We start from the raw sequence: 25898 nt of genomic DNA on the forward strand, positions 1-25898 counted from the left end.
AAATATTAAAAATGTCTGAGAAAAATCTTCCTGTTATTGTAAAGGCATTCTACTTAGGAGGAAAAAAGGTTAAAATAGATCAGGGTAGGAAAGAAGAAGGGGAAGAAAAGGAACAAAATGAACAAGAAGTTATTAGTAACTCCATAGAATTGTCAGAACTTTTGCAAAAATCCCAGGATGAGATAATAGTTAAGTCTAGGGGGACATTATTAGTCCAATTAGCTTTTTCTACAGATAAAGACCTAGTAATGAGATCTTTTTTTCAAAATAGGACAACCACCTTTTATGGTGATAAAATATGGATATTTCCAGACTTAATGAAAATAACACAAATACGTAGGAAGAATTTTTTACAGTATAGGGGGAAAGTCTTGGAAAAGGGAGGATATTTTAATTTGAAATATCCGTGTAGATGTGTAGTGAAACTGAATGGTAAAAACTATTCCTTTACGGAACCTGAAGGGTTGAAAGATCTTCTTGCATTATAATGTCCGGTAATGTAAAAATAAGGGATCAATGATGCATAATTACAATGTGTATATTTTTATTTTTTCCTTTGACCGTTCGATTTAAGAAGAAGCACTTCTATTTTTCCTTTATATATAATCTTATGAAAAGGATAAATAATTTTTCCTGTATGTTAGTTTATTATGGTAAATGTTTACTTATTTGATTTATTTGATTATAATACTAAGATGCATTTAATATGTATTGCTAACTCTTTGAATGAAAATAATAAAAAGAGAATTCTAAAAAAAAAGAAGAATGGAGTAAAATGCAGCTGGGCACATGACATTGCAACATAGAAATTCCAGAGCAAAGCCTTCCCTTATCTCTGACCCACCTCCGAAAAAAACAGAGATAGAGACCCCCAAACTCCTGCTCCAGGAGGTGGGTCGGTACACCTTCATTGAGGGGGTTGGGAGGCATCGCTACCCAAGCCTGCACCCCCGTCTGGGCTGCCTGAGCCAAAAGGACTGAGACCTACCCAAAGGTCTAGCTTTCTGAGAAGCCGCTCCTCTGTAGTCAAAAACATCTGAAACCCCTAGTATGGCCTCTCGTGCCGAACGAGTGCAGCGCCTGCTTCTTGTCCTCTAGCAACCGCGGAACCTGGGACTCACCCCACTTAATCGGCCATTTTTTCCAATTCATTCCCAAATAAGAGTGATCCTTTAAAAGGCAATTTCATAAGATTAGATTTTGAAATTGCATCAGCCGAACAATTCCACAGCCACTGCAGAGGCCTGGCCGCTAGCACCAAAGTCACCCCTCTGGCAGAAGTATGGACCAGGTCGCAGTCCGCAACCACCAAAAAGGTGGCTGCCAGTTCCATCACTGCCCTGGAATTCAAACCAGTCTCATCAACCTCCTGAGATAGAAGCAAACAAGTGCGAGCCACCAGGGAGCAGCAAGAGGTTATCTGCCCTCAAAAAATGGATGCCCAAAAATTAGGACACCCAAGTATAGTATTACTCTCTACCTGAGCCCAGCCTTTCCCAGCAGAGTATAGGGTCGGTCTCTGGCTGTAGGGAGAGAGGGCAAAAGCCTTCACCACCACGCTCAGCTTCCTATACCTGCTAGCTTCTTAGCTGTTTCTTTCTTTACAGCTAAGTCGACGCCGGAAAACCAGCTATTGGACCAAGGCACTCTACTGAGGGAGGACTCACAGATATCACTTCAGGAAAACTTGACTGAGGGAGGGACTATAAGGTATCACCACAGGAGAGCGGGGAGAATTAATTTCCTTCTTCTAAATTTATTTTTTTAAGCAATCCCCAATGGGGAGATGCACATCCACCATCTGCTGGAGACAGAGAATACTGGCAGGCTGATATCAGTGCAGGGGTATATATACCATTACATCAGCTTTGCTCCATCTCCACTTGCTGGTAGAGGTGAATAACCCAGTGGTTGTGGATTAACCTGTCTGAATGCTAAGAATATACTCCATTGAACACTCATACTATGCAAGCCCAAAACTTGGACATCCAACCCCAGGGTCCAGATGGACACACAGCCTGGATAGACAGGTGCGAACAGACGTCAGGCACTGCTTTTGCGGGCATCTTGCATAGAAGAAGCTGTGCAAATGCTGTTGCGGCCTACCACACAGCATCCCAGTGAAGTCTAAGTGCAGGGCTTAGTCCAAAAGACCACTCAACCCACCAAAACTATTGCAATTCCCCAAGTCCCCCAGGAAGAAGAGAACGCACGTTGGATTGGCACGCTGAAGCTCAAACACCAGAAACAGAAGACGGGAGAGGAATCCCTAAATCTGTTTTGTTTTTTCAACTGAGCTCAGCCTCTCCCGGCTGAGTACAGAGTTAGTCTCCAGCAGCAGGGGAGGAGAGCTAATGCCTTCACCGCCACGCTCAGTTTTCTGCACCCCTCTCAGCTAATTCCATGCCAGCAACTGGCTACCAGACTGAGGCATTCAACTGAGGGAGAGATCATCAGATATTGCCTCATGAGAAGTGGTGCGTGATTAATCCTTCTTTCTCCTTTTCTCTTTTATTTTTTTTTTTTTAAACAATCCACAGTAGGGAGATGCACGTCCACCATCTGCTGGAGGTGGAGAATGCGAGCAGGCTGATGTCAGAGCAGGGGTATATATACCCCGTGACGTCAGCTTTGTTCCATCTCCATCTGCTGGTAGAGGTGCATAACCCACTAGTCATGGATTAATCTGTCTGAATGCTGAGAAAGCTACTTTTACACATATAAATACTATTGAAGATTACCCCCATAGTATTCTATGCCAAATTCCAGTTCACATCGGGGAGGAGGGGGAGGTAGATAGTCCAATGCATTAGAGGCAGAACTTTAGACTTATAAAAGAAACCTTCACAGACTCTGAACTATAGATGCAACTGAAGAACTGTAGAAACCAGATTCTTCCTTGTCATAGCCTTTGCATAAGCATAGTTGAGCCCTCTTGGTATTCATTGCATACTTTGGATAAAACAGTTGATCCTTGGCTGTAGTTATTATTGTATTCTCTGCTCAGAGATGAGCCATTTTTATCACTATGTTTACATAATAAGAGTTAAGGACTGACCCATCTATATTAGTCTCTGTACAATGTAGTGGAAACCTGAGCAGCTTGCACCAGACCTTCAGTACAATAAGCTGGGCCAGCTTTTGAATAATTCACTCATTACAGACCAATTAACTTTAACACTGTCAAGGAAGCTGCACTGCAATAATGAAGTGTACAAAGTGAGAGGCTATAGGAGTATGGGTGGGGGGGGGTGGAAACGACACATATTCTGGGGTAGTTTAACCTGCTCCATAACCATTCTTAGGTGACTCGCTAAAATGTTTCAAGAGATGCTACTCTCAGTAATTTCTCTTGTCCTACTAAATAGATTTATTGAAAATTTTTTTCCCAAGTTTTCTGGGTCAGATTTTAAAATAGAGCTGGAGAAACCCCCCGCATGCTTCACTCAATCATGCCCATTACGGGATAGTGGAGGGGTGTCACAATTTTCAAACAGCCCATCCAGGTACAAATCCTGACCTTCCTTTCACAGAGAGAGAATGTGCACGCTTTCCCTTTCAAAGCTGCTGATAAGCACTGAGGATGTGTAAACTTTGCACCTGTTTTTTCCTGCAGGCAGAAAGTCCAATCTGCATGCATGGTTTTCCAACCCTAGGCACCGACCCCCCCCCCCCCAGGAACACCTCCCCTCAATCCGGCTAGAATGCTGCGGGTACTTTTAGCCAGCAGATCTCAAGCAGGATAATTGGCTTTGAAAATTCTCCTTTACAACATAAGCAAACAGTGCTCCGGGGTTTTCACCCAACCCTTAAATCTGCCTTTGGAATCCCATGATTAGCTCTATAACATTCTTGTAATATCTGCTTAGCTTTACTCATTGTAATCATTTGTTCATACTAAGCTGCTGTGCACTGAATAAGAATGCAATGTACAACCTTCTCACATTTTGACATCATTAGATGCGACCTACAATTAGCTCAGAAAACATACAATTCAAAGGTTTGGTTTAGGAAGATACTTCTACCACTGAGGGTGTCATCCCTTTGCTATAATTTAGCTAGGGAGAAGGAGGCATGCTAAAGATTTCTGCTATTACCAAAAAACGAGCAGGAACTTTTCTACCTTGGCTCCGAGACTGGCTTGAAATCGCCTGAGCTGCCGAACACGCATGTATTCTGATTTGACTCTCTTTTTCCAGCAAAGCATGCTCCTTGTGGAAGGAGGAGTTGGCACATCCATTGTACTGCTATTACACAGAAAAGAAAGAAAAAAAAATTCAGTATTCAAAACCTCACACGACAAGTACTATTGCCTATATATATGGCCTAGAGATACGGAGGTTGATATTTGAAAGGTTTGTCCAGGTAACAGGACAAAACCCATGGATTTGAAGAATTCCCCCAGCTCCCCGACTAAATTTTGTCCACACAAAACTTTGCCAGATAAAGAGGCAGTATTAGAGGTGTTCTTAGGCAATGGTATTCAGCACTCGCCAGACAAAAAGTTACCCAGGTAACTGGCAGGCTAAATAGCAGGACTAAAGTTCACCATATAACCAGAAGAAAAAAATGTAGTGGGGCCAAGTGGTGCTACACCCACCCATCTTCTCACCCCCTTACAAGAGAAAAATATGTAGCACGGCCAAGCCAATCCTTCCACATCCCCTAGCTTAGAAAACAGAGGGGGCGTCAAATTCCCACCCCTGCCCCTAAATGACCAAAAGTGCCCCAGAAACCCAACGGGAGGAGGAGAGACTCCCACCTCCTCCTGCTGAGCTGAATACTAACTGACAGGTACCAGAACTTAATATGTATTTATTCACTTCATTCTGGAGTGAGCAGAACAATCCTTGTTTAGAACTGAGCTCTGAATGGGGGCTCAATGTCAGGGCATTCTGATCAGGGAGTATTTCCTTCACTGACAAAGATGGGACAAATCCCCATTCAGAACTCAGTTTATTTATTTTAAAAAAATGTTTAGCCTGCACAATTCAATGTCCTTGGCAGGTTACATCTGTACATACATAAAAATATTTGTTGGTACATTAGAATAACAAAATACTAGTTAACAGACACTAGTTCCTTCTTTCTGTCTAGCAAAAAACACAATGCTGCTTCCAAGCAAATTAATCAATTTCCCATTGCACAATATTTATTTAATTTATTTAACACTTTTCTATACCGACCTTCATGGTGGAGACCATATCAGGTCGGTTCACATCGAATAGGGGAACTGAACCAAGAACAGTAACCAAAAACAAAAGGTTGAACATGAAAAAGCAAAGTTACATTTAACAGGGAAATTAAACTTGGAGGCATAGACTGCTGGAAGGAAGGAAAGGCTAGAGATAGCGGAGAAATTATTAGAATAAACAGAGCAGTCAGGAGGCTCTTATTCTGGGCTTAGGGGTAAAATGGATAAAATATGGGTAAAATATGGTTGCTTAAAATAAAATTCTCAACGCGGATTGGTCTATTCGCCCCGGACTGCAAGAATAAATGAACATAACGTGCAGGAGCTGTCAAGTGTAACAGCACTTAGTATTCAGCCTAACCCGAGGCGGCAAGAACTTCTCCTGCTACTAGGCTTCTGGGAAACTGGGATGGGATGGGAAACTGGCACCCTACTATTCTTTTTACTTAAGAGAGGATGTTGTGGAGGAGGGGAATCACATAGCTGGAGGGAGGATCTGATGCTGCTGGCCCACTACTTTTTTTTTTCAATATTCTAAAGTCAGTGAGCAGCAAAGTTACTCAAATAACTTTATCTAGGTAACCTTAGCCAAGTACTTTTACCTGGATATGTGCCGCCGCATATCTGGGTAGAGTTATTAGGATAAGGTTAACTGGGTAACTTTGCCGCTCACCAGGTTTTTTAATATGGATCTCATTTTTAGGCAATCTCTGGTTTATATAGCAATTTTACTTATTTAATTTATAAAAATGTGTTAATCACCTTCCAATTTTTACAATAAAAATTTCCAAAGCAATCTATATACATTAAAAACAATAAAACAAACAAAACACAACAAAAGGAAAATTGGTTCTTACCTGCTAATTTTTGTTCCTGTAGCACCACAGATCAGTCCAGACTCCCTGGTTTTGCCTCCTTTCCAGCAGATGGAGACAGAGAAAAAAAAACAACTTTGCAGGCACTGCCTCTTAACCCGGTGTGCCACCTGCAGCTCCTCAGTATTACTCAGTATCCAAACCTAAAATATAACACAAAACTTCTAATAAACTACTCTATAATATGCCCCAGAATGATCAGAGGAAAAAGATCATTCATAAATTGAAAACCAAATTTGGAACTTTTCTTGAAAAACTAATGAGAAATCTATACCATTCTTCAAATTCATCAGAATCATGGTAAAGAGAACAGACTCTCCAAACCTTCCCTCCACCAACAGAGCGGGGCTCTGATCTGATCTGTGGTACTACAGGAACGAAAATTAGCAGATAAGAACCAATTTTCCTTTCCCTGTACGTACCCAGATCAGTCCAGACTCCTGGGATGTACCAAAGCTTCTCTAACTGGGGTGGGACTGTGAGAGCCGCTCGAAGTACACCTTCACCAAAATTGTCAACGTTAAGAGGCCTGGATGTCCAATTGGTAGTGTCTGGCAAAGGTATGCAAATACTTTCAAGTAGCTGCCCTGCAAATCTCGTGTCGACACTAGCTGACATTCTGCCCAGGAAGCTGCCCGGGAACGAGTAGAATGAGCCCTTAATTCCTCCAGGACGAGTCAACCGCAACAGATATATGCGGAAACAATAGTCTCCTTCAACCAATGTGATATAGTGGCCTTTTGACACTCTCTGACCCTATTTTGCACCACTCCATAGCACAAAAGGTGACCCGACAACCTGAAACTGTTCGTGACCTCAAGGTACAGCAACAAGGCCCTTCTGACATCCAGATGTCTTAATTCCTTTGCATGAAACGTATCACTCTCCAAATTTGAAAAGGCGGGAAGCTCCACTGTCTGACTTAAGTGAAACGCTGAAATGACCGTTGGCAGAAAAGACTAAACCATCCTCAGAGAGTCTCCAGAATCCGAAATCCTCAAAAAGCGTTCCCTACATGACAGGGCTTGAAGTTCAGAAACCCTTCTGTCTGAACAAATCTCCACCAAGAAAACCACCTTCAAAGTCAGATATTTTATGGTGACCCTCTTAAGAGCTCAAATGATGCTTCACACATACCCTTGAGGACCAAGTTAAGGCTCCAAGGACACATCTTATGAACCAGGGGGCACAAATGTTTTGCCCCCTCGGAGGAAACATACCACATCCAGATGCATAACCAGAGTTGTTCCATAAGCCTTGCCTCACAAGCAGCCCAAAGGCCAGCACCTGCACCCTAAAGGACCTAGAGGACAAACCTTTTATCAGGCCTCTCTGCAAAAAGGTTAGAATCTGTGTAACCGATGGCAGACGAGGATCAACCCCCTGCTCCATACACCAAGACTCGAAGACTCTCCAAACCCGGACACATGCCAAGGCAAGCTCGCAGCAGAGTAAAAACAACATCCTCCAAATATCCTCTTTTTCTTAATTGCCTCCTTTCAAAAGCCAAGCCACTAGACAAAAGCGATCTGCTCGATCTAAAAATATAGGACCCTGTTGCAGAAGATTTGGAAGATGGCCCAGTCTCAGGGGGCTGTCCACTGCTAGATTGACCATGTCTGCAAACCAAGGCCTTTGTGGCCACTCCAGAGCTACAAGAATCACCTTTCCTGGGTGGACCTCTATTCTCCTTACAACCTTGCCCACCAGAGGCCATGGAGGAAAAACACACAAATCAGAACGTCATGCAGCCAGGGAAGCACCAGGGCATCGACGATTTCACCTCCATGCTCTCTTCTGCGACTGCATTCTTCTGGGTTGCCATCAAATCCATGTGACGCACACCCCACCTACGAGAAATGAGGGTCATTGCTTCTTGAGATAGCACCCATTCTCCAGGATTCAACTTGTTGTCAGCTGAGATAATCCACCTGCACACTGTCTGACCCCGCTATGTGCGAGGCCGCTATCAAGGCCAGATGCTGTTCTGCATCTGAGCAACCGCTCAAATCTTGGTACCTCCTTGGCAGTTGATGTAGGCCATTGTCGTCACATTGTCTGATTGGACTGACTGCACGGTTGCGCAAAAGGGGAAGAAACTCCTGCAGAGCCAACCGTACTGCTCTCGTCTCTAGGCAATCAATGGACCAGGTCACTTTCTCCACTGTCCAATGGCCCTGCACAGACTAGGACTGACATACAATTCCCCAGCCAGAGATATTGGCATCGGTAGTCACCACCATCCATTGAGAACCTAGATATCCACCCTGCGGCACAAATGGTCCCGGCTAAGCCATCACGAAAGACCTGACCTGGCAGACTCTGTAAGTGGTAGTGGGAGATGAAACTGCTCTGACATTGGATCCCACCGGGAAAGCAACGCTTTCTGAAGATGTCACATATAAGCAAACACCCAAGGGACCAGCTCCAAGGTTAAGGCTATGGAACAGAGGACCTGCACGTAATTCCAGATCCTGGGCACTCTGTCCTCCAAAAGGTTCCAAACTTGAGCCTGCAGCTTGACAATGTGCTCCTCCGAGAGAAATACCTTCCCCAGTCTGGTATCGAAGTGTGCACCCAAGAACTCCAGCACTTGTGAAGGCAAAAGGTGGCTCTTGGACAGATTGACTATCCATCCCAGCGATCTCAGGCGTTGCAACACCACTTCTACCACACTTCGGCAAAAGACTTCCGACTCTGCCTGGATGATCCAGTCATCCAGATATGGGTGGACCAGCACGCCCTCCTTTCCGAGAGCCACCGGCACTACCACCAACACTTTGGCGAAGGTCCTCGGGGCAGTTGCCAGTCTGAATGGGAGAGCGCAGAATTGAAAATGCCTCCCCAAGACCATAAACCTGAGGTACCATGGATGATCCGAATGAATCCCTACATGTAGGTACGCCTCTATCAGATCCAAGGAAGCCAAGAACTCCCCGCTTCTCACCGCTGTAATGACAGACCGCAGAGTCTCCATCCAGAAAACAGGTAACTTCGAGAGCTAGATTCACCTTCTTTAAATCCAGAATTGGATGAAAGTTTCTTCCTTTTTGGGCACCACAAAATAAATCTAATAATGCCCCATCCCGCTTTCATCTCAGGGAGCAGGGACAATGGCCCCCAACAATTGCAGCTACTGTATGGTCTGCTGAACGATAAACGTCTTTTCTGCCGAGGCCCAAACAGACACCATAAAAAGGTTTCTGAGCGACCAAGCAAATTCTAAAGCTTAGCCTTGTCCTATCATGCTTAGAACCCACTAATCCAAAGTGATTTTGACCCACTCCTTGTAAAATTGAGTCAAACAACCCCCAATGACTGGAACTGAGGAGTGGGCCTGCTTCATCTCATTACGCAGGCTTAGCTCCACCACTACCTTGTCTGAAGCCATCACGGTTCGGTCTGCGCCCACGAAATGGATGGTTCCAGGACTGCGACCTCTCAGGTCTGCCTTTGACCATCACTCAGAGCTCTGCTCTGGCAGAAATACCTTTCCCCCTGGAAATGAAAGCACACAGGGAGGAACCTTCTTGGCTTGTCCTCTGGTAGCTTGTTGACCTTGTTATCTTCCAGATTCTTTATCATCTGCTCCAAGTTAGACGTTTGCCCTTAAAAGGCTGAGCTTTGGACGAGACATCCGCTACCAGTTCCGCAAGCAAAGAAGTCTCCTGGCCGAGACCAGCACCATCATCGTTCAAGAAGATATGCGAATGAGGTCATACAAAGCATCCGCCTCAAACGCCCGCAGCTTCCAATCGCTCCACCTGTTCAGACTCCTGGGTGTCATATTCCTGTCACTTTGCAACCGTTGCGCCCATCGCAAATTAGCCTGGGGCATAAAGCTGTTGCAGACAGCCACCCGGATACCCAGCGCTGACACCTCGAAAATCTTAAGATTCATCTCGAGCTTCCTGTCCTGCAGATCCTTCAGAGCTGCTGCCCCAGCTACTGGAATGGTAGTCCTCTTCGTAACTGCCGAAACTGATGCATCCACCTTCGGCACCTTCAAGAGCTCCAGAGCATCCTTGGGCAAAGGATAAAGCCTATCCATGGCTCTGCTCACCTTAAAGTCAATCTCCGGAGTGTCCCACTCCCTGACCACCAGCTCTTTCACCAACCTGTGAAAAGGGAAGGTCTTGGCTGGACCCCCTCAAGCCGGACATGACCGGATCCACTTCCTCCAAGTCAGCCTACTCCTGCGGAAAAGATGTTCCCAGTTCCACCAGGACCGGCGGGATCAGGGGACAGAATTTTTCCCTTTGAAAAAAGATCATTGCCCTCCATCGACAGGACCTTTCCCATGTCATCCTCCAGCCCTTGCGCCAAGTGAAAAATAGCCACGTCATGAGAACCATACTCAGATGGCAATCCCCAAACCAACTCCTCTGAGGAACCCTCCTTGGTGGCCCCTATCCCAGAAGGACTCAGGATCCTCCTAATCCTAATGGCCCCTGAAATCCCCGAAAATCTGGACTTCTTCCTTGGGGGAGGATCTGTTATCCTCCACTTAGAAGAGGGCCAGTCCGCGGCCTTACGGGCCAAATAGGCTTTATGCAGCAAAAAAATAAACTCTGGCAAAAAAGGGGAGGAACCCTCCACAACCTCCTCTAGAGGATCCAGCTCCTCCTCTGAGAGGTCTCCCAGGGCTCCCCAGGTCTCCTCCGTTAAGAAATCTGATGGAGAAAGCGCAGGTGGGAGATCCCCTCCCCCTGCTGCAGCTTGGACTTTGTGAGCGAAGAAATCCAAAATGTCCCCACACTCAGCGGGAACGCCTTCCACACTGCAGCTTTAGGCCTGCCAGACCCCTGCTGCAAAGTCAATGCCAGCACGGTCCCTCCCAACATATCCTCCCCGCCAGGGAGGCAGCAGTAGCAGTGGCTGGCTCTGGAGAGGCAGTCTCTCTGCATGTGGTGCAGCGGCAGCCACATGGCATGGCCCAGCACTGTAAACGACTGCGTGGCACATGCCAAAAAGGAGATGCGCTGGGAACCACTAAGGGATAACCCCGCTCACATGGAGCCCTTCTGCCACAGACGGGAATCAAACACATTTCCCATTCTTTGCCTATTTCCTTCTTGTTCTTTTTTTTTTTTTTTTTTTAATAAACTTTAGAAAACACAGATAGGAAACAGCTAGAAACAGCAACTAATAGCCTTATCTGAAGTTGGCAGAGGCTTCTCCCAAGTCTCCTGAAGGGAGAGAACCGGTCCACTGGCTGTCAGCCCCAGCGTGCTCAGAGAGCTATGAAGGGTCCCCAACCCCTGCTCGTCCTCTGAAAAACCAGGAGTGATGGTCCCCACCAGGACCTGCCAACCTCCTGGGAGGGAATTTCACCTAATCTATCCTCTTCTGTTTCTTCTTCCTTAGGTACATAACTGCAGGTTTTGCATCTCCTCCATCTGCTGGAGACAGAGAAATACTGAGGAGCTGCAGGTGGCACACCGGGTTAAGAGGCAGTTCCTGCAAAGTTTTTTCTCTATCGCCATTTAATCTGTCTCCATCTGCTGAAAGGGAGGCAAAACCTACAGTCTGGACTGATCCGGGTACATACAGGGAAATCACCATCTCTTGTCACCTCCTGCCTACTCCACATTTCTTAAAATAAATAAGCCACCTCCTTCATAGTAATACCCCCCACCTGCTCAATCCCAAACACCTCTAAAACAAGGAACACACCAATTTAACTTCCGCTATCTTAAATCAACTCTAGAACAGAGAACTCTTACACCCTGAGCCAAGTTTTCCTGACAACAAGGTCTAACCACCTATCTTATTTAAAAGAGAACTCTGATGCCATCAGCCATGTTTTTAACAAACAGCGAAATTTCATCAACTTTGTTTCCTCTCTAATATTCAGAGAAAGCTCATTCCACAGTAGTGGAGCTGACATAGAAAAAGACCGATTATAAAGTCTAGTATGTTGAAATTTCCTAACCAGGGGTAGCTGGAGCATAAAAGCATACTGAGAACGAGTAGTCCTTTGAGAACATTTCCATGAGATCTTATTTCTCAATTGTAAAGGACTTAATCCTTGTAAGATCTTAAAGGTCAGGAACAAAACTTTAAATTTGCATCTTAGTGTAATTTCCTAAGAAGAGGGATTGCTGATTCCCTTCTTGATCACCCCATGACTAATATTGCAGCCATATTTTGGACTACCTGTGGTTTCCGAATTACATTGCCTGGGAATCCCCAATATATCAGGTTACAATAGTCAATCACCAAAATAACCAGTGAATAAACTACAGACTTTAATGTTTTTAAATTTAAGAAATTTTTCAACTGACATATCAGTCTTAAGCGCTAAGTACCGCACTGATTTGATTCTCCACAGACCAGCTGGAATCCAACATTACCCCAAGTGATCTAATGCTGGAATTAGCTGTAATAAGTTGTCCCTCTATTTGAACTTGACATTTATTTACATTGGTACCCATTTGTAAAATTTCAGGTTTTTTTGCATTCAGCACTATCTTATGTATTTCTCACTAATTTTTATACATTTCTTAAGCTACTTCCCATTCACAGGGTGATCAGTCACAGTTACTACAATGCCACAAATGGCTTCTTTCACACTAGAATCTGAACCGTAGTAAAAATCACCATAGATAACAGGTTTTTCATGTACGGGCAGGCACTTAATGAGTACAAGATTTCAGGCCTTTTTTTTTTTTTATCATAAAAGTGTCCTAGCGCTAATCAATGCATATGCTACTCCCCCATTCCATGCCACATACAGGCACACCCCCAGACTTCCTCTTACCTCTTGGTAGTGGCACCTTGTTTTGCCACCACGCACCTCATTTCTTAACTATACTTCCAATCTGCTGGCGTAAAAATTCAAATGCTTACCGTACCTCTAGAAAATGTAAAGATAAAATAGAAGTTTACTTTACTCTTGTACAAAATTAAACTACTTATTTAGAGTACACTATAGAGGTATAATTTAGCATGGAGGAGTAATCTAGTGGTTAGAACAGCGGGCTACAAACCACTGCCGCTCCTTGTGATCTTGGGCAAGTCACCCTCCATTGCCTAGGTACAAACAGATTGTGAGCCCTCTGGAGTCAGGGAAAAACCTAAAACACCTACAGTACCTGATTGTAATCAGCCTTGAAGTGGCTGAAAGGTAAAATATGAATTAAATTAAATAAACTCTTCTCGGCATAGGACTGCATATAGAGCAAACTATGAAACCTCTAGTCACAGATTATTTTGATTTTCGTTAAATACATACATTTGGTCATGTTCATAAATGGGTTATTTTTGGATGTGCTGTTAGTTAAAATATGATTCATCAACCATTTTTCCCATTAACAAATGCCTGTTATAACTGTCCCAAGAGTTAAAAAATGTATAAGAAACATCTAAATATCTAAAACACAAATATGTAATAGGAAAGCAGTGGTAGTTTCATATAATCACTGCTATTGGTACCATCCAGGTTACCCAGCGATGTTGAACTTATAATCCTTAACTAACCACCAGCCTCCCTGAGTTCTTAAATTGCAGTGCCACCCAAACATTTTTTTAAATTTTTATGCATATAAAATTGCCATTTGAAAATTCATCATCAGAATACTTCTATTTTATAATAAGTCACTCGGTGCAGTGACAAATGTTCCTCAAACTCTTACAATCAATAAACTCCTCTTCTGGTGGTTAGTTAAGGATTATAAGTCTATCATCGCTGGGTAACCTGGATAGAACCAATAACAGTGATTATATAAAACTACCACTGCTTTCCTATTACATGTTTGTGTTTTAGATATTTAGCGGTTTTTTTCCCACTTTGTTTAGTATTGGCAGTGGTGGGTATATTATACATTTATAATATTCAAATAATTAACCTGCTAAGTGGAGATTTTTTTAAATTAAGAAATAACATCAGCAGAAGTGAATATTCTATAGTTTCACTACAAGAGACAAACAATCATTTGTTGTTTTATGACTGGGTTCAGTCATAGCTCAAAACTTATCTTTGTTATCCTGAAAGGTGAATTTATAGCTAGCCATATTTTAAAATGCTATATTGTGGTAGACGAAATGAAAATTGGTTCTTACCTGCTAATTTTTGTTCCTGTAATACCACAAATCAGTCCAGAGAAGTGGGTTGTGTATCCCTACCAGCAGGTGGAGTCAGAGAACAAAGTTTTGGGCACTGCCATATATACAAGAGTGCCACCTGCAGACCCTCAGTATTGTCCTATACCAAAGCCAAGCTAACAGAACTAACTGAAAAACTCTAAACAAAACAACTGCGAATAACTGCTCCATCCATCCATTTGGCAACTTCCATCAATCCATTCGGCAACAAGGAGCTTCGTGAAAACATAGCCAAACTGTAGCCAATGCAGTCTTTCGGTATCTGAAGAAAGGGGTGGGCCTCTGGACTGATCTGTGGTATTATAGGAACGAAAATTAGCAGGTAAGAACCAAATTTTCATTTCCTGAACATACCCAGATCAGTCCAGAGAAGTGGGATATACCCAAGCCACTCTACCCTGGGCGGGAACCCGAAAGACCCGCACGCAGAATACTCTCACCGAAGGACGATTCATCAGAGGCCTTGACGTCCAATTGATAATGCTTAGTGAAAGTGTGACTAGAAGACCAAACCGCCGCCCTACAGATCTCCTGAGGCGACAGTAACTGACACACTGCCCAGGAAGTAGCCTGGGCTCTAGTGGAATGATCTCTGAGCCCCAAGGGAACTTGTCGTCCACGGGCTATGTATGCTGAAAAAATGGCTTCTCTAATCCAATGAGATATGGTTGCCTTAGACGCTTTATCGCCTTTCTTCGGACCACCAAAAAGAACGAACAAATGGTCGGAATGTCGGAAATCACTGGTAACCTCCAGATACTGTAATAAGGCACGTCGCACATCCAAGAGATGAAGGTCCCTGTCCTGAGAAGAGTCCCAAGACCAATGTGGAAACCCCGGTAACTCCACCATCTGATTTACGTGAAAGGCCGTAACCACCTTAGGGACGAAGGACGGAACCCTACGCAATGATACCCGATCGTCGGAAATCTGCAGAAAGGGGTCTCGACACGAGAGCGCCTGCAATTCTGAAATCTGACGGGCCGAGCAAATGGCTACCAAAACACCATCTTCAAAGTCAGATCCTTCAGAGAGGACCGGCGAATAGGCTCGAAGGGGGCATCGCAGAACACCAAGAGCACTAAGTTCAGGCTCCAGTCCGGATAAATCGGTCGGACGGGAGGTCATAAATGTTTGACTCCCTTAAGAAATCAAGCAATATCTGGATGCGCCGCCAAGGAATAGCCATTGAACCGGGCTCTCAAGGCCCCCAGAGCCACAACCTGTACCCGAAGGGAATTGAACACTAAACCCTTAGCGAGCCCCTGCTGTAAGTCCAGCACCCGAGGGACACCGGCTGATAACGGGTCACAGTCCTGAAGGGTACACCATAACTCAAAATATCTTCCAGACTCTCACATAAGCCATAGAGGTGGCCGGCCGTGGCGCCTGCAAAAGAGTGGAAATGACCTGTTCGGAGTATCCCTTCAAGCGTAAACGTCGCTTCTCAAAAGCCAAGCCGCAAGAGAGAAGTGATCCTCTCGATCCGAAAATATGGGCCCTTGACGGAGTAGACATGGTAGATGGGCCAGTGGCAATGGACCTTTGAAAGCCAGACGCACGAGATCCGCAAACCACAGTCTGCATGGCCACTCCGGCGCCACTAAGACCACCCTTCCTGGGTGGAGTTCTATACGACGAAGAAGCCGACCTATGAGAGGCCAGGGAGGAAAGGCATACAGAAGAATTCCCGTGGGCCACGGACACACGAGAGCATCGATGCCCAACGAGCCCTGCTCTCGGCGACGGCTGAAGAAATGCTCCGTCTTCGCATTCATCCACGTTGCCATCAGGTCCAACTGAGGTACTCCCCATCTGGCGCAAATGCGGTTCCACGCATTGGCAGATAGCTCCCACTCACCTGATCGAATTGCTGTCTGCTGAGAAAATCCACTTGAATGTTCTCCTCCCCCATGACATGCGATGTGGCGATGCCCCTGAGATGATGTTCAGCCCAAGTGAACAGACGTCGTGCCTCTAGCACCACAGTGGGACTTCGCGTCCCGCCTTGCCGGTTGATGTAATCCACTGTCATCGCTTTGTCTGAGAACACTTGCACCATTCTGCCCTGAATCCAGGGAAGAAAAGCTTGCAATGCCAGCTGTACCGCTCTCATCTCGAGACGATTGTTAGACCATGATCCTTCCGTCGCCGACCAGAGACCTTGGGCAGACCTCTCCGCACCCACTGCTCCCCAACCAGAAAGACTGGCATCGGAGGAGATTATCAGCCAATTTGGAGGATCCAAATCCACCCCCGCTCCAGATTGTCGCGCGAAAGCCAACACGACAGACTGACTCTGGACTCCCGAAGGAGTGGCATTGGCAGGTGGAATTGTTCCGACACCGGACTCCAACGAGACAAAAGCACATGTTGTAATGGACACAAGTGAGCAAATGCCCATGGAACCAAGTCCAAGGTGGAAGCCATGGAGCCCAGGACCTGAAGATGATGCCATACTGTGGGAGTGCGCCTCCGAAGAAGGGAGTGGATCTGGTCTTGTAACATCGTTACTCAGTCTGCCGATAAAAACAATGCCTCGTAAGGTATCGAATTGGGCTCCCAGATAAACCAGCTCCTGGGTGGGTTCCAAGTGACTCTTCTGGACGTTGATCACCCACCCTAAAGACTGCAACATAAACATCACCATGTGCACCGACCTCTCGCAGTCCTCCCAAGACTTTGCACGAATCAACCAGTCGTCCAGGTACAGGTGGACCAATATCCCTTCTTTCTGAAGGAATGCTGCTACCACACCATCACCTTTGTGAATGTTCGAGGGGCCGTTGCGAGGCCAAAGGGTAGGGCTCGAAACTGAAAATTTTGTCCCAACACCGTGAAACGCAAGAACCTCTGGTGATTAGATACGCCTCCGTGAGATCCAAGGACACTAGAAATTCCCCTTTCTGAACTGCTGCCATCACCGGCCGCAATGTTTCCATTTGAAAACGAGGTATTCGAAGGCAGCGGTTCACTTTCTGCAGATCTACGATGGGGCGAAACGTGCCCTCCTTTTTGGGGACCACAAAGTAAATCGAATAACGTCCCCATCCCTGCTGTGTCTCTGGGACTGGGACAATAGCTCTGGGGTCGAGAAGTTGTTGTAGGATCATCCAGACCACCTTGAGCTTGCTGAGAGAGGTCACACGGGATTCTACAAACACCTCCCGAACCGGACACGAGAATTCCAAAGCGTAGCCGTCTCTGATTACCTCCAAGACCCAACGGTCTGAGGTAATTCTTGCCCATTCCGTGTAAAAGTTGGATAATCTGCCTTCGACAGCTTCTATGATGGAACGGGTGCTCGTGGCTTCATTGGGAGGCTTTGCTGGTTCCTGCACCCAGGTACCCCGAGTTTCTCCCAGGGCAGCGACCCCCGCGAAAGGACTGCTGGCGTCCTGGTGCCGGTTTAGAAGCAGCCGGTGTGGTATATCTGCCAGTCCTGTATCAACGGTTGTCCCAAAAGCGAGTTCTAGGAAGAAAGGCCTTCTTAAGATGATCTCCTGTCTTCTGACAATCGATTGCCCTTGGATTCCGCCAAAAACTTCACCAGTTGGTCCAGGTCCTCTCTGAAGAGAAGCTTGCCCTTAAAAGGCAGGTTGCACAGCTGGGATTTAGAAGACAAATCTGCCGCCCAGTTCCTCAGCCAGAGGAGACGTCTCGCTGACACCATGGACACCATACTTCTTGCCGAAGTCCGCACAAGATCATACAGTGCATCCGCCACATAAGCAACACCCACCTCAAAACGGGCTGATTGCAATGCCCCGCTCCTGGCACTGGACGTTGTCTCCTGAACCCAACACAGGCATGCTCTCTGCATTAGGCTAGCGCAGATCGCCGCATGTAGACTCAGAGCTGACTTCAAATGCCCGTTTCAACTGGATCTCCAGTTTCCGGTCCTGCATGTCCTTCAAGGTGGCCACCCCAGCGACCAGGATAGTGGTCTTCTTAGTGACCGCCAAGACCGCAGCGTCCACCTTAGGAATCTTGAGCAGGTCTAATACTTCCATTGATAGGGGATATAGTTTTGCCATTGCTCTGCCCACCTTCAGTCCTGCATCAGGAGCCTCCCACGCCCGGGTCACCAGTTTTCATACTTTCTTTCTTTGGCAGAGGGAAGGAAGTGGTGGGGTCCCTAATGCCATCGAGAACCAGATTAACCCCCTCATTATCCGACTCCTCCTGGTCAACTTTAAGGCCGAGTACCTCCAGGACTTGAGGAATAAGGGGCCACAGCTCATCCCTTTTAAACAGTCTGATCACACTGGGATCGTCTCCAACTGCCGGCAAGGTATCTGGGTCATCGGAATCATCTGTATCCGCCTGATCCTTCCCTGCAGCCGCTCCCGTGGGCGGAGCCGATCCTGATCCTGGACTCGGGTCCTGAGGAGCCTGAGCCCCAACCTCTCTTGGGCGAGTCTGATCCATAGGGCGCTGCCCTGGGTCTCCGCCCCAATTTTGTTTCCCCGGTGGATTCCCTATGTCCCCTTGGAGACTGGGTCTCTTAACCGGCACACATTTGCAAGCCAAAAAGGCCTCATGCATGAGGAGTACAAATTCCAGGGAAAACCCCTCTGGGGAAATGACTGGAGCCGCAGCGCTCTCTCCCTATGGTATCCTCCCCTATAGGTGCTAAAACAGAAGGGGCATCCTCCACCCGCAAGCAAATCTATGTCTAGGGCACCTGGCGCCTCCCCGCGGGAGGGGTCCTCCAATCCAAAGGAGTCCCCCAACTCTGGAGCACAATTAGGACATACGGAGGCCGCATCTAGGGCCTGACTGCGTGTGCCACATACGTGGCAGGCCGGTGATTTTGAGTGCGGTCCCATCTGAAAAGGTGTGCCGCCTCGAGGAGCTATGGGGGAGAAGGCCACGAATGTGGCAACACCCGCTCGCAGCTGTGACATGGGAAAAATTCAGGCAAGCAGGCTGAAGCAAAACAATGGGGGGAGAGATTGCGATCGCTGGAAGTCCGCTTACAGCCGCGACGCGGGAAAAAATTCAGGCAGGCCAGAGCAAAACCGCTCCGAAATAAGGTTAAAAAACCCCCGAGCAGCGGAGCCGCTACTCACAATACACAGAAATAGCCTGCTCCCGCCTGAAAAACGTCACCACGAATTAGGCCACCAACGGGCCTACGGAGAAACTCACCCCTTCTCCTTCAGTGCCACCCGGGGCCCCGGGAGCCGAAGGAACACAGCACTAACAGCCTCCCGTCTCAATCTTCGAGGACCTGATCCCCCTGCACCGACTCCTTACCTCAGATCCGAAGGCAGCCGGTCAGATGCGCAGTCTGTGTAACCTTTGGGTTTTTGGGGGGGGGTTCTGTAAACTTCACTGAAGCTGAAGAGGATGCTGTAGCAGGGATCAAGGGAGCAGCTGTAGCAGTGTCAGTGGTGAGTAGCCAGGAGCCCCTGGCCTTCAAACACCGACCCGTGGCAGGCGAGACCCTGACAGGGATCTCCAATCCCCCGGACACCCGGCTTCTACTGGGGATGGCTCACAAAAGTGCCTAACAGCACCGCAACTACAAGAAAAAAATCTAACTAACTCAAAAACTTAAACTAAAAACTCCAGGAGTGCATCTCTACCATCTGCTGGAGTCAGAGAAATACTGAGGGTCTGCAGATGGTACTCTTGTATATATGGCAGTGCCAAAAGCTTTGTTCTCTGACTCCATCTGCTGGTAGGGATACACAACCCACTTCTCTGGACTGATCTGAATATGTTCAGGAACTACAATTTCTCAGGCAGCTCACAAATACTTTTTAGGTCATTCAGCTGCAAAACTGCAGCTGTTCAAGACATTCGTTTGATGAGACAACAGGAAAATCTGATGCTAAAGATGGTAGAGTCAGGGTCAGAGCTTCCATTAGGTAAATTAAGTGGTTGCCACACCACACTTTAGGGGGGGTGTCAAAATCTTAAGAGAAAGCCAGGGACCACCACCAGAGCCCATGCTGACAGCAGCTGCAACGTCTCGGAGGCACAAGACCAAAGGTTGCCTTGGGCATCTAATATCTTTGCACCAGCCTTGCGTGGATTTTGTAAGGGGGTTCCATCTAAATTGAGGCTGATAGATACAGAGTGGGCCAGCATTGGCAACAGAAGAGGATTGGAAGGATCATCTGCATAGCCTTCCCAGCAGCCCCCAGGAGAAGACTCCAGAGGTCACAGCAAGCGATCCAGGTTTGAACTCCATAGCCCAGCTTCCAGAGGCCCTGTACTCTTTGCAGCAGAAGAGGACTGGAAGGCTCATCGTCATACTGTTCCCAGTAGCCACCAGGAGAGGACTCCACAGCGAGCGATCCAGGCTTTGAACTCCATAGCCCCAGCTTCCACAATCTCCACACCCCTTGCAGCTGAACAGGACCAGAAGGCTCATCTGTATACCATTCTCAGGAATCACCAGGAGAGGACTACAGAAATCACAGTGAGTGATCCAGGCTTTAAACTCCACAGATCTAGCTTCCAGAGACCCTATTTCCCTTGCAGCAGAAGGCGACCAGAAGCTTGCGCCTAATAGGGTGCACATCTCACTTCCTTATCATGCTCTATCCATTTACTTTGCTATACCGTATCTGTTTTTATTGGTTTTACAAGTTTGATTTTACATGGTAATTGTATTTGGTAGGAATAATTTGCTACAGATTTTATACAGAAGGAATTCAATTTGAAACAAGAGTCAATAAGGTGGGTACCTAGGAAGATACAGGTAGATTAACTGTAGTGTTTGAGGGTCATTATAGATTCATATTTATCTGGCAGACTAAAAGTACTTTAGGTTAGCTTTACATCCCTGCTCCCTAAGAAAATGTAACTCAATAATAAATCAACAAAATGATGATGCAGGAAGTCGTTCAGCAGCAAGAGGGAGGCTTTCCAGTCTTTTGGACTGAGTGCCACATGTATGATTATCTCCCAGCTGGCAAGAGGTCATGTGTGTGCACTAAATGCAAAGAGCTCCAAGCTCTCAGAGAACTAGTCCTTTCTCTGGAGGCTAGAGTTGCAGACCTGGAGGAGCTAAAGGAGACAGAGAAGTATAGAGAGAAGACATTCAGGGACATAGTAGAGAAGTCCCATGTCCAATTTGGTAGCTCCAATGCTGCCTTTGACGAGAAAGATCACCTGGAAGGAGAGCATCAGCTTGATGAGGCAGGAAGCACTCCTGTAGCTAGGACCTGCCCTCAAGGTGATGTAGTATCCTCTCGCACGGAGGATGGGTCTCCAGGGGCAAGTGCCTAGGAGGAACAGTTAGGATGGCTGTTATAATTGGTGATTCAATTATTAAGAAGGTTGACAGCTGGGTGGCTGTGGACATGTGGATCGCTTGGTAACTTGCCTGTCTGGTGCGAAGATGGCAGACTTCATGCATCACATACATAGGATTTTAGATAGTGCTGGGGAGGAGCTGGCTGTCTTGGTACATGTAGGAACCAAGACATAGGAAAATGCAGGAGGGAGGTTCAGGAAGCCAAATTTAGGGTTTTAGATAAAAAGCTGAAATCCAGAACCTCCAAGGCAGCATTCTCAGAAATGCTCCCCGTTCCACATGCAGGACAGGACCCCAGAGTCAGGCAGAGCTACAGCCTCTCAATGCATGGATGAGATGATGGTGCAGGAAGAGGGTTTTACGTTAGGAACTGGGTTTCATTTTGGGGAAGGGAGCAGCCTTTTCCAAAAGATTGGGCTCCACCTTAAACAAAGTGGAACCAGGCTGCTGGCACTAACCTTTGAAAAGGAGATAGCACAGCCTTTAAACTAGATGAAGGGGAAAAGCTTACTGTCGCTTAGAAGTGCATGGTTCAGAATGACGTATCTTTGAAAGACACTAAGACAACAGGGAAAAATAGGGCATCCCAGTACAGAGGTTGCAATAAATGCCAAAGTGGACCAAGTGACTAACTAAAGTGAAGAAAGATTCCAAATTACAAATAATACGAACAAAAAACATACTGTGAAATGTCTGCATACAAATGCTAGAAGTCTGAAAAATAAGATGGGAGAGTTAAGAGTATATAGCACTGGATGAAAAGGTAGATATAATTGGCATCTCAGAGACCTGGCGGAAGGTGAGGTGAGAAAGGCTATAATATGTAAAAGAACATCTTTCAAGAAATAGAAAAGGAATCTGAATGAAGGTAACAGTATAAGTACTGGCAAGTCAGAAGCAAAGCATTGGTAAGGAAGGCAAAGAGAATTTGAAAAAAAGCTTGTGGTGGAAGCAAAAACTCATAATACAATCTTTTTCAGGTACATTCAAGGTAAAAAGCCTACAAGGGAGTCAGTTGGACCACCAGATGATCGAGGGGTAAAAGGGAATAACCCACAGTGCAGGATAAATAGGCGCTAATCCACCCCTAATGCAATAGGGGGATTAGCACCTATTTAACACATGTCCGATGCGAAGTGAATGAGATAGCGCTCATCACATGCAAATGTATGTGGATGTGCCTATTACTCATTCACTCCGCATGCAAAAAGATAAATGTGCGTCTCAAGACGCACATTTATCGCTCAGCTATTAACGTCTGCCTGGAGCTGAGCGCAGGTAAAAGTAGTACAGAAAAGCAGAAAAAACTGCCCACGAACATTATTGCATTGGCCCCCAGGGAAGCCAAGGTTCAAATCCCATTGGCACTCTTGTGACCTTGGCTAAGTCACTTTGCTCTCCATTACCTCAGGGAATGGAGGTTGAGCCCCCTGGAGATAGTGAAATATCTATATAACCTGAACTTAATCTGCTTTGAAGTGTATGAGAAAGCAGAAAATAAAATGAAGTATGTACATCAAGAAATTGCTGTGTATTTCATATCTGCTATTTGGGTAGGTGGCAGGGGAAGAGGAAGGAGGTAAAATAGTGCATGGACTTTAGAAAATATCATGTATGTGCACCATTTTACTCTCCTGATCTTAACACACCCAAAGAACATCTCCTTTTATCCCAGCTAAAACTATACACGCTGGCTTTTAGCCTAGCAGAGGAGGGCAATTTCAGACAGACCACTTTACTGGGTTAAATGGCTTTGAAAATTGCCCCAAAACATTAATTATACAGGTAATTGCATTAAAGACACTGTGAATGTAATTAACAATATACCAGAAAAACATCAGTCAGTTCCCAAGGACTCATGCTGATAGGAAGAAACAAGTACAGATCAACATGAAATACAGAACAGCAAGTGAGACAGGTAAGTTGGTAAAGCACAAGGACTCATGCTGATAGGATGAAACCAGTACAGATCAACATGCAATACAGAACAGCAAGTGAGACAGGTAAGTTGGTAAAGCACAAAACGCGTCCTCTGCTTCATCTGACATTTACTTCTTAGAAATGTTTCTATTACCTCTCATTACTTAAGTCTGATGGGTTTGAAAAGCACAGGCGTTATTCTTACAGATGCATTTACTGCAAAATCATGGCAGAGACTGTTTTCGGGGCGGGCACTGGGTTTCTTTCCTTGCTATGAACGGTCATCTCTCCTCCGTTTTGCAACTCACCGATGATGCCTGGAGGGACGGATAAAGATGATGCACCGAGCGTTTCCAAATGCTCTTCCTCAGGAGTACACTTTATATGTTGGCAGACGTATCCAACACTTGTGTGTGCCAAGCACCTTTTCACCAGGTTTAGTCTAACAAAGAAGAAAGAAAGCAAAACATTGCTTTTCTGGCCTTTCCAAATGAAGAAATTCAATAGCACATTGCGATGTAAAGGGGGATTGATGGCCAAGTAGGGACAATAAATGTTTGCACCACCAGCTTCATGTATGCAACTGCCATGTGACACATAACATAAGCAAGGCAGCCGGGTCTACCCTCACACCCCGCCCCGGGACAGCAGGTGTGCTCGCCGCGGGGGGGGGGGGGGATTTAAATGGACCGGCAAGGGCAGAGAAGCACGCAGGCCCCGCTTATTCGGCTGCGTCACAACTTCCAAGACCAGGGAAGGTGCGCCCCCTCACTCGTCTGTCATCATAAACCTCTACTCGCCCCACCTCCAAGTTTTACGAGCTACTCCCCTCAAAGTCTGTTAGCCGCTCTTCCGTCACTCTCTCCACCACCACCAAGTCTTTTATCATCTGCCGCCACCACCCCCTTCCCCCGAGTCCATCAGCCCCGGGCCCCTCTCCCCCAGGGTCTGTCAGTTGTTGACGCACACCCCATTAAGGTCTGTCAGTCCCGGCCCCCTCCGGGTTCATTCGCGTCACTAATCTTCCCCTACTCCTCCACACCTCATGTTTTCGGCGGAAGGGGGGAGGTTCCCGGCGGGGGGAGGGGCCCCAGGTCTCTTCATGTTTATACTCACTCTGCGCAGTCCCCTTGCACGCGCGCTCATTCTCCTAAGCACTGCGCAGTCGCGCAGAGACGCCCATGACGCCACCACCTGGCCTTCTCCGCGCCGCTTCTGCAGAGCGGCATTGCGCAGCCGCCGGCGCTGACGTCATCGCCCCTATTAGCTGACAAGTTTTCGAAAGTGACAGGTTGCAGAGTTGGAGATTAGATCTCTATTGAACCTGACGCCGGGGGTTTTTTTTTGTGTAGGTTCAATTTCTCTAGATCAAGCATGTTTATAAAGGCATTGATTGGATCGGTTTGTCAGGATCGATCTGGGCAGGGCCGGTACTAGCTTTTTTGGCGGCCCTATGCGAACAATTATTGTGCTGCCACCCCCCCCCCCCCCTCATTCATTCTCTGTCCCAGACCCACCAAAACACCCAGCTCCCTGCAGTGATACAAACTAAAAACTGACAACCCCCATTCCATTCTACACATACAGTTAAAAGAGTTATGCATTTATATTTTACATGAAAAATATCAAAGTACAATATTCTGAGGTAAAAATATCACTTACATTATATTTTCATACACTGCTGTGAAGCCAACCAGAAATCTCTGCAAAAAAGTTGTGTTCTAAGTTGATCTAAGTTGATCTTAGTTGTTTCATAATTGATTGTACTTTATTTTAGATTATCCGTTTATTATATACGATATGTTCCTTGTAAACCGCCTTCCCGGCGATAGTTATCTCTGTTAAATGTGAACCGGAGTGATATGTATTGTATACAGGAACTTCCGGTATATAAAAACAAAAAATAAATAAATAAAAGACACTTGGAACCCATATGCTATTAGGCCTATTGTGATTAGGGTTGCCAACTTTTCCATAGACCAAGACTGGACACTTGAGGACCAGAGCTGGGGGGAATGGTAACTCCTCATTTGCATCAATTTTAGATCCTGCCAGTGAACTGCCTAAACAGTGTATCTATGTATCTGCAGAACTACTATGAGCTGAGGGCTGTGCTGTGCACCACCTCCTCTCCCTATGCCGTCCAAGCTCTCCTCTGATAGACTCCAACCTGCCTTTCTCTTCCTCTAACTAAGAGGCTGTGGGAAAAAAAAGGATCATCTGCAAAACCGGTACGTCTGACGACACTACAGAATGCCTGAAAACCTGGCTGTCCGATCCAAAACTGGACAGTTGGCAACCCTAATTGTGATGTGTGTTGGATCTGTACTTGACCCCTCAGAAAGTCTTAAAACACTAATACACTTCCTATTAGGAGAATGCCTCACCTCAGTCACACATGCAGAACATAAACCTACCCTCACCAAATACAGAATAGAGCAACCATAAAGTAGAAATACAAATGTGCAGACAAAAACTGAACTGGAAACCGCAAGAAGCCAGACACTCTATGCAGTGCAACAATGGA

General features: G+C 46.2%; 1 protein-coding gene across 8 annotated transcripts in view; it reads right to left on the reverse strand.

The window, feature by feature from the left end:
- Positions 1-24614, reverse strand: part of EZH1 (enhancer of zeste 1 polycomb repressive complex 2 subunit) — a 144260-nt gene extending 119646 nt beyond the window's left edge. The window contains exons 1-4 of one of the 8 annotated variants that reach the window (XM_029572568.1): positions 24488-24614; positions 23526-23813; positions 12833-12928; positions 4124-4247 (exon numbers count right to left, since the gene is read on the reverse strand). In XM_029572568.1, coding sequence (XP_029428428.1) covers positions 4124-4247; positions 12833-12873 — 165 coding nt within the window. In that variant the 5' untranslated portion in view covers positions 12874-12928; positions 23526-23813; positions 24488-24614. The other 7 variants (XM_029572570.1, XM_029572572.1, XM_029572569.1 and 4 more) reach the window with 7 other exon arrangements.
- Between the last annotated feature and the right edge of the window lie 1284 nt (positions 24615-25898).

Source organism: Rhinatrema bivittatum, chromosome 12, assembly GCF_901001135.1.
Source record: "Rhinatrema bivittatum chromosome 12, aRhiBiv1.1, whole genome shotgun sequence".
NCBI lineage: Eukaryota > Metazoa > Chordata > Amphibia > Gymnophiona > Rhinatrematidae > Rhinatrema > Rhinatrema bivittatum.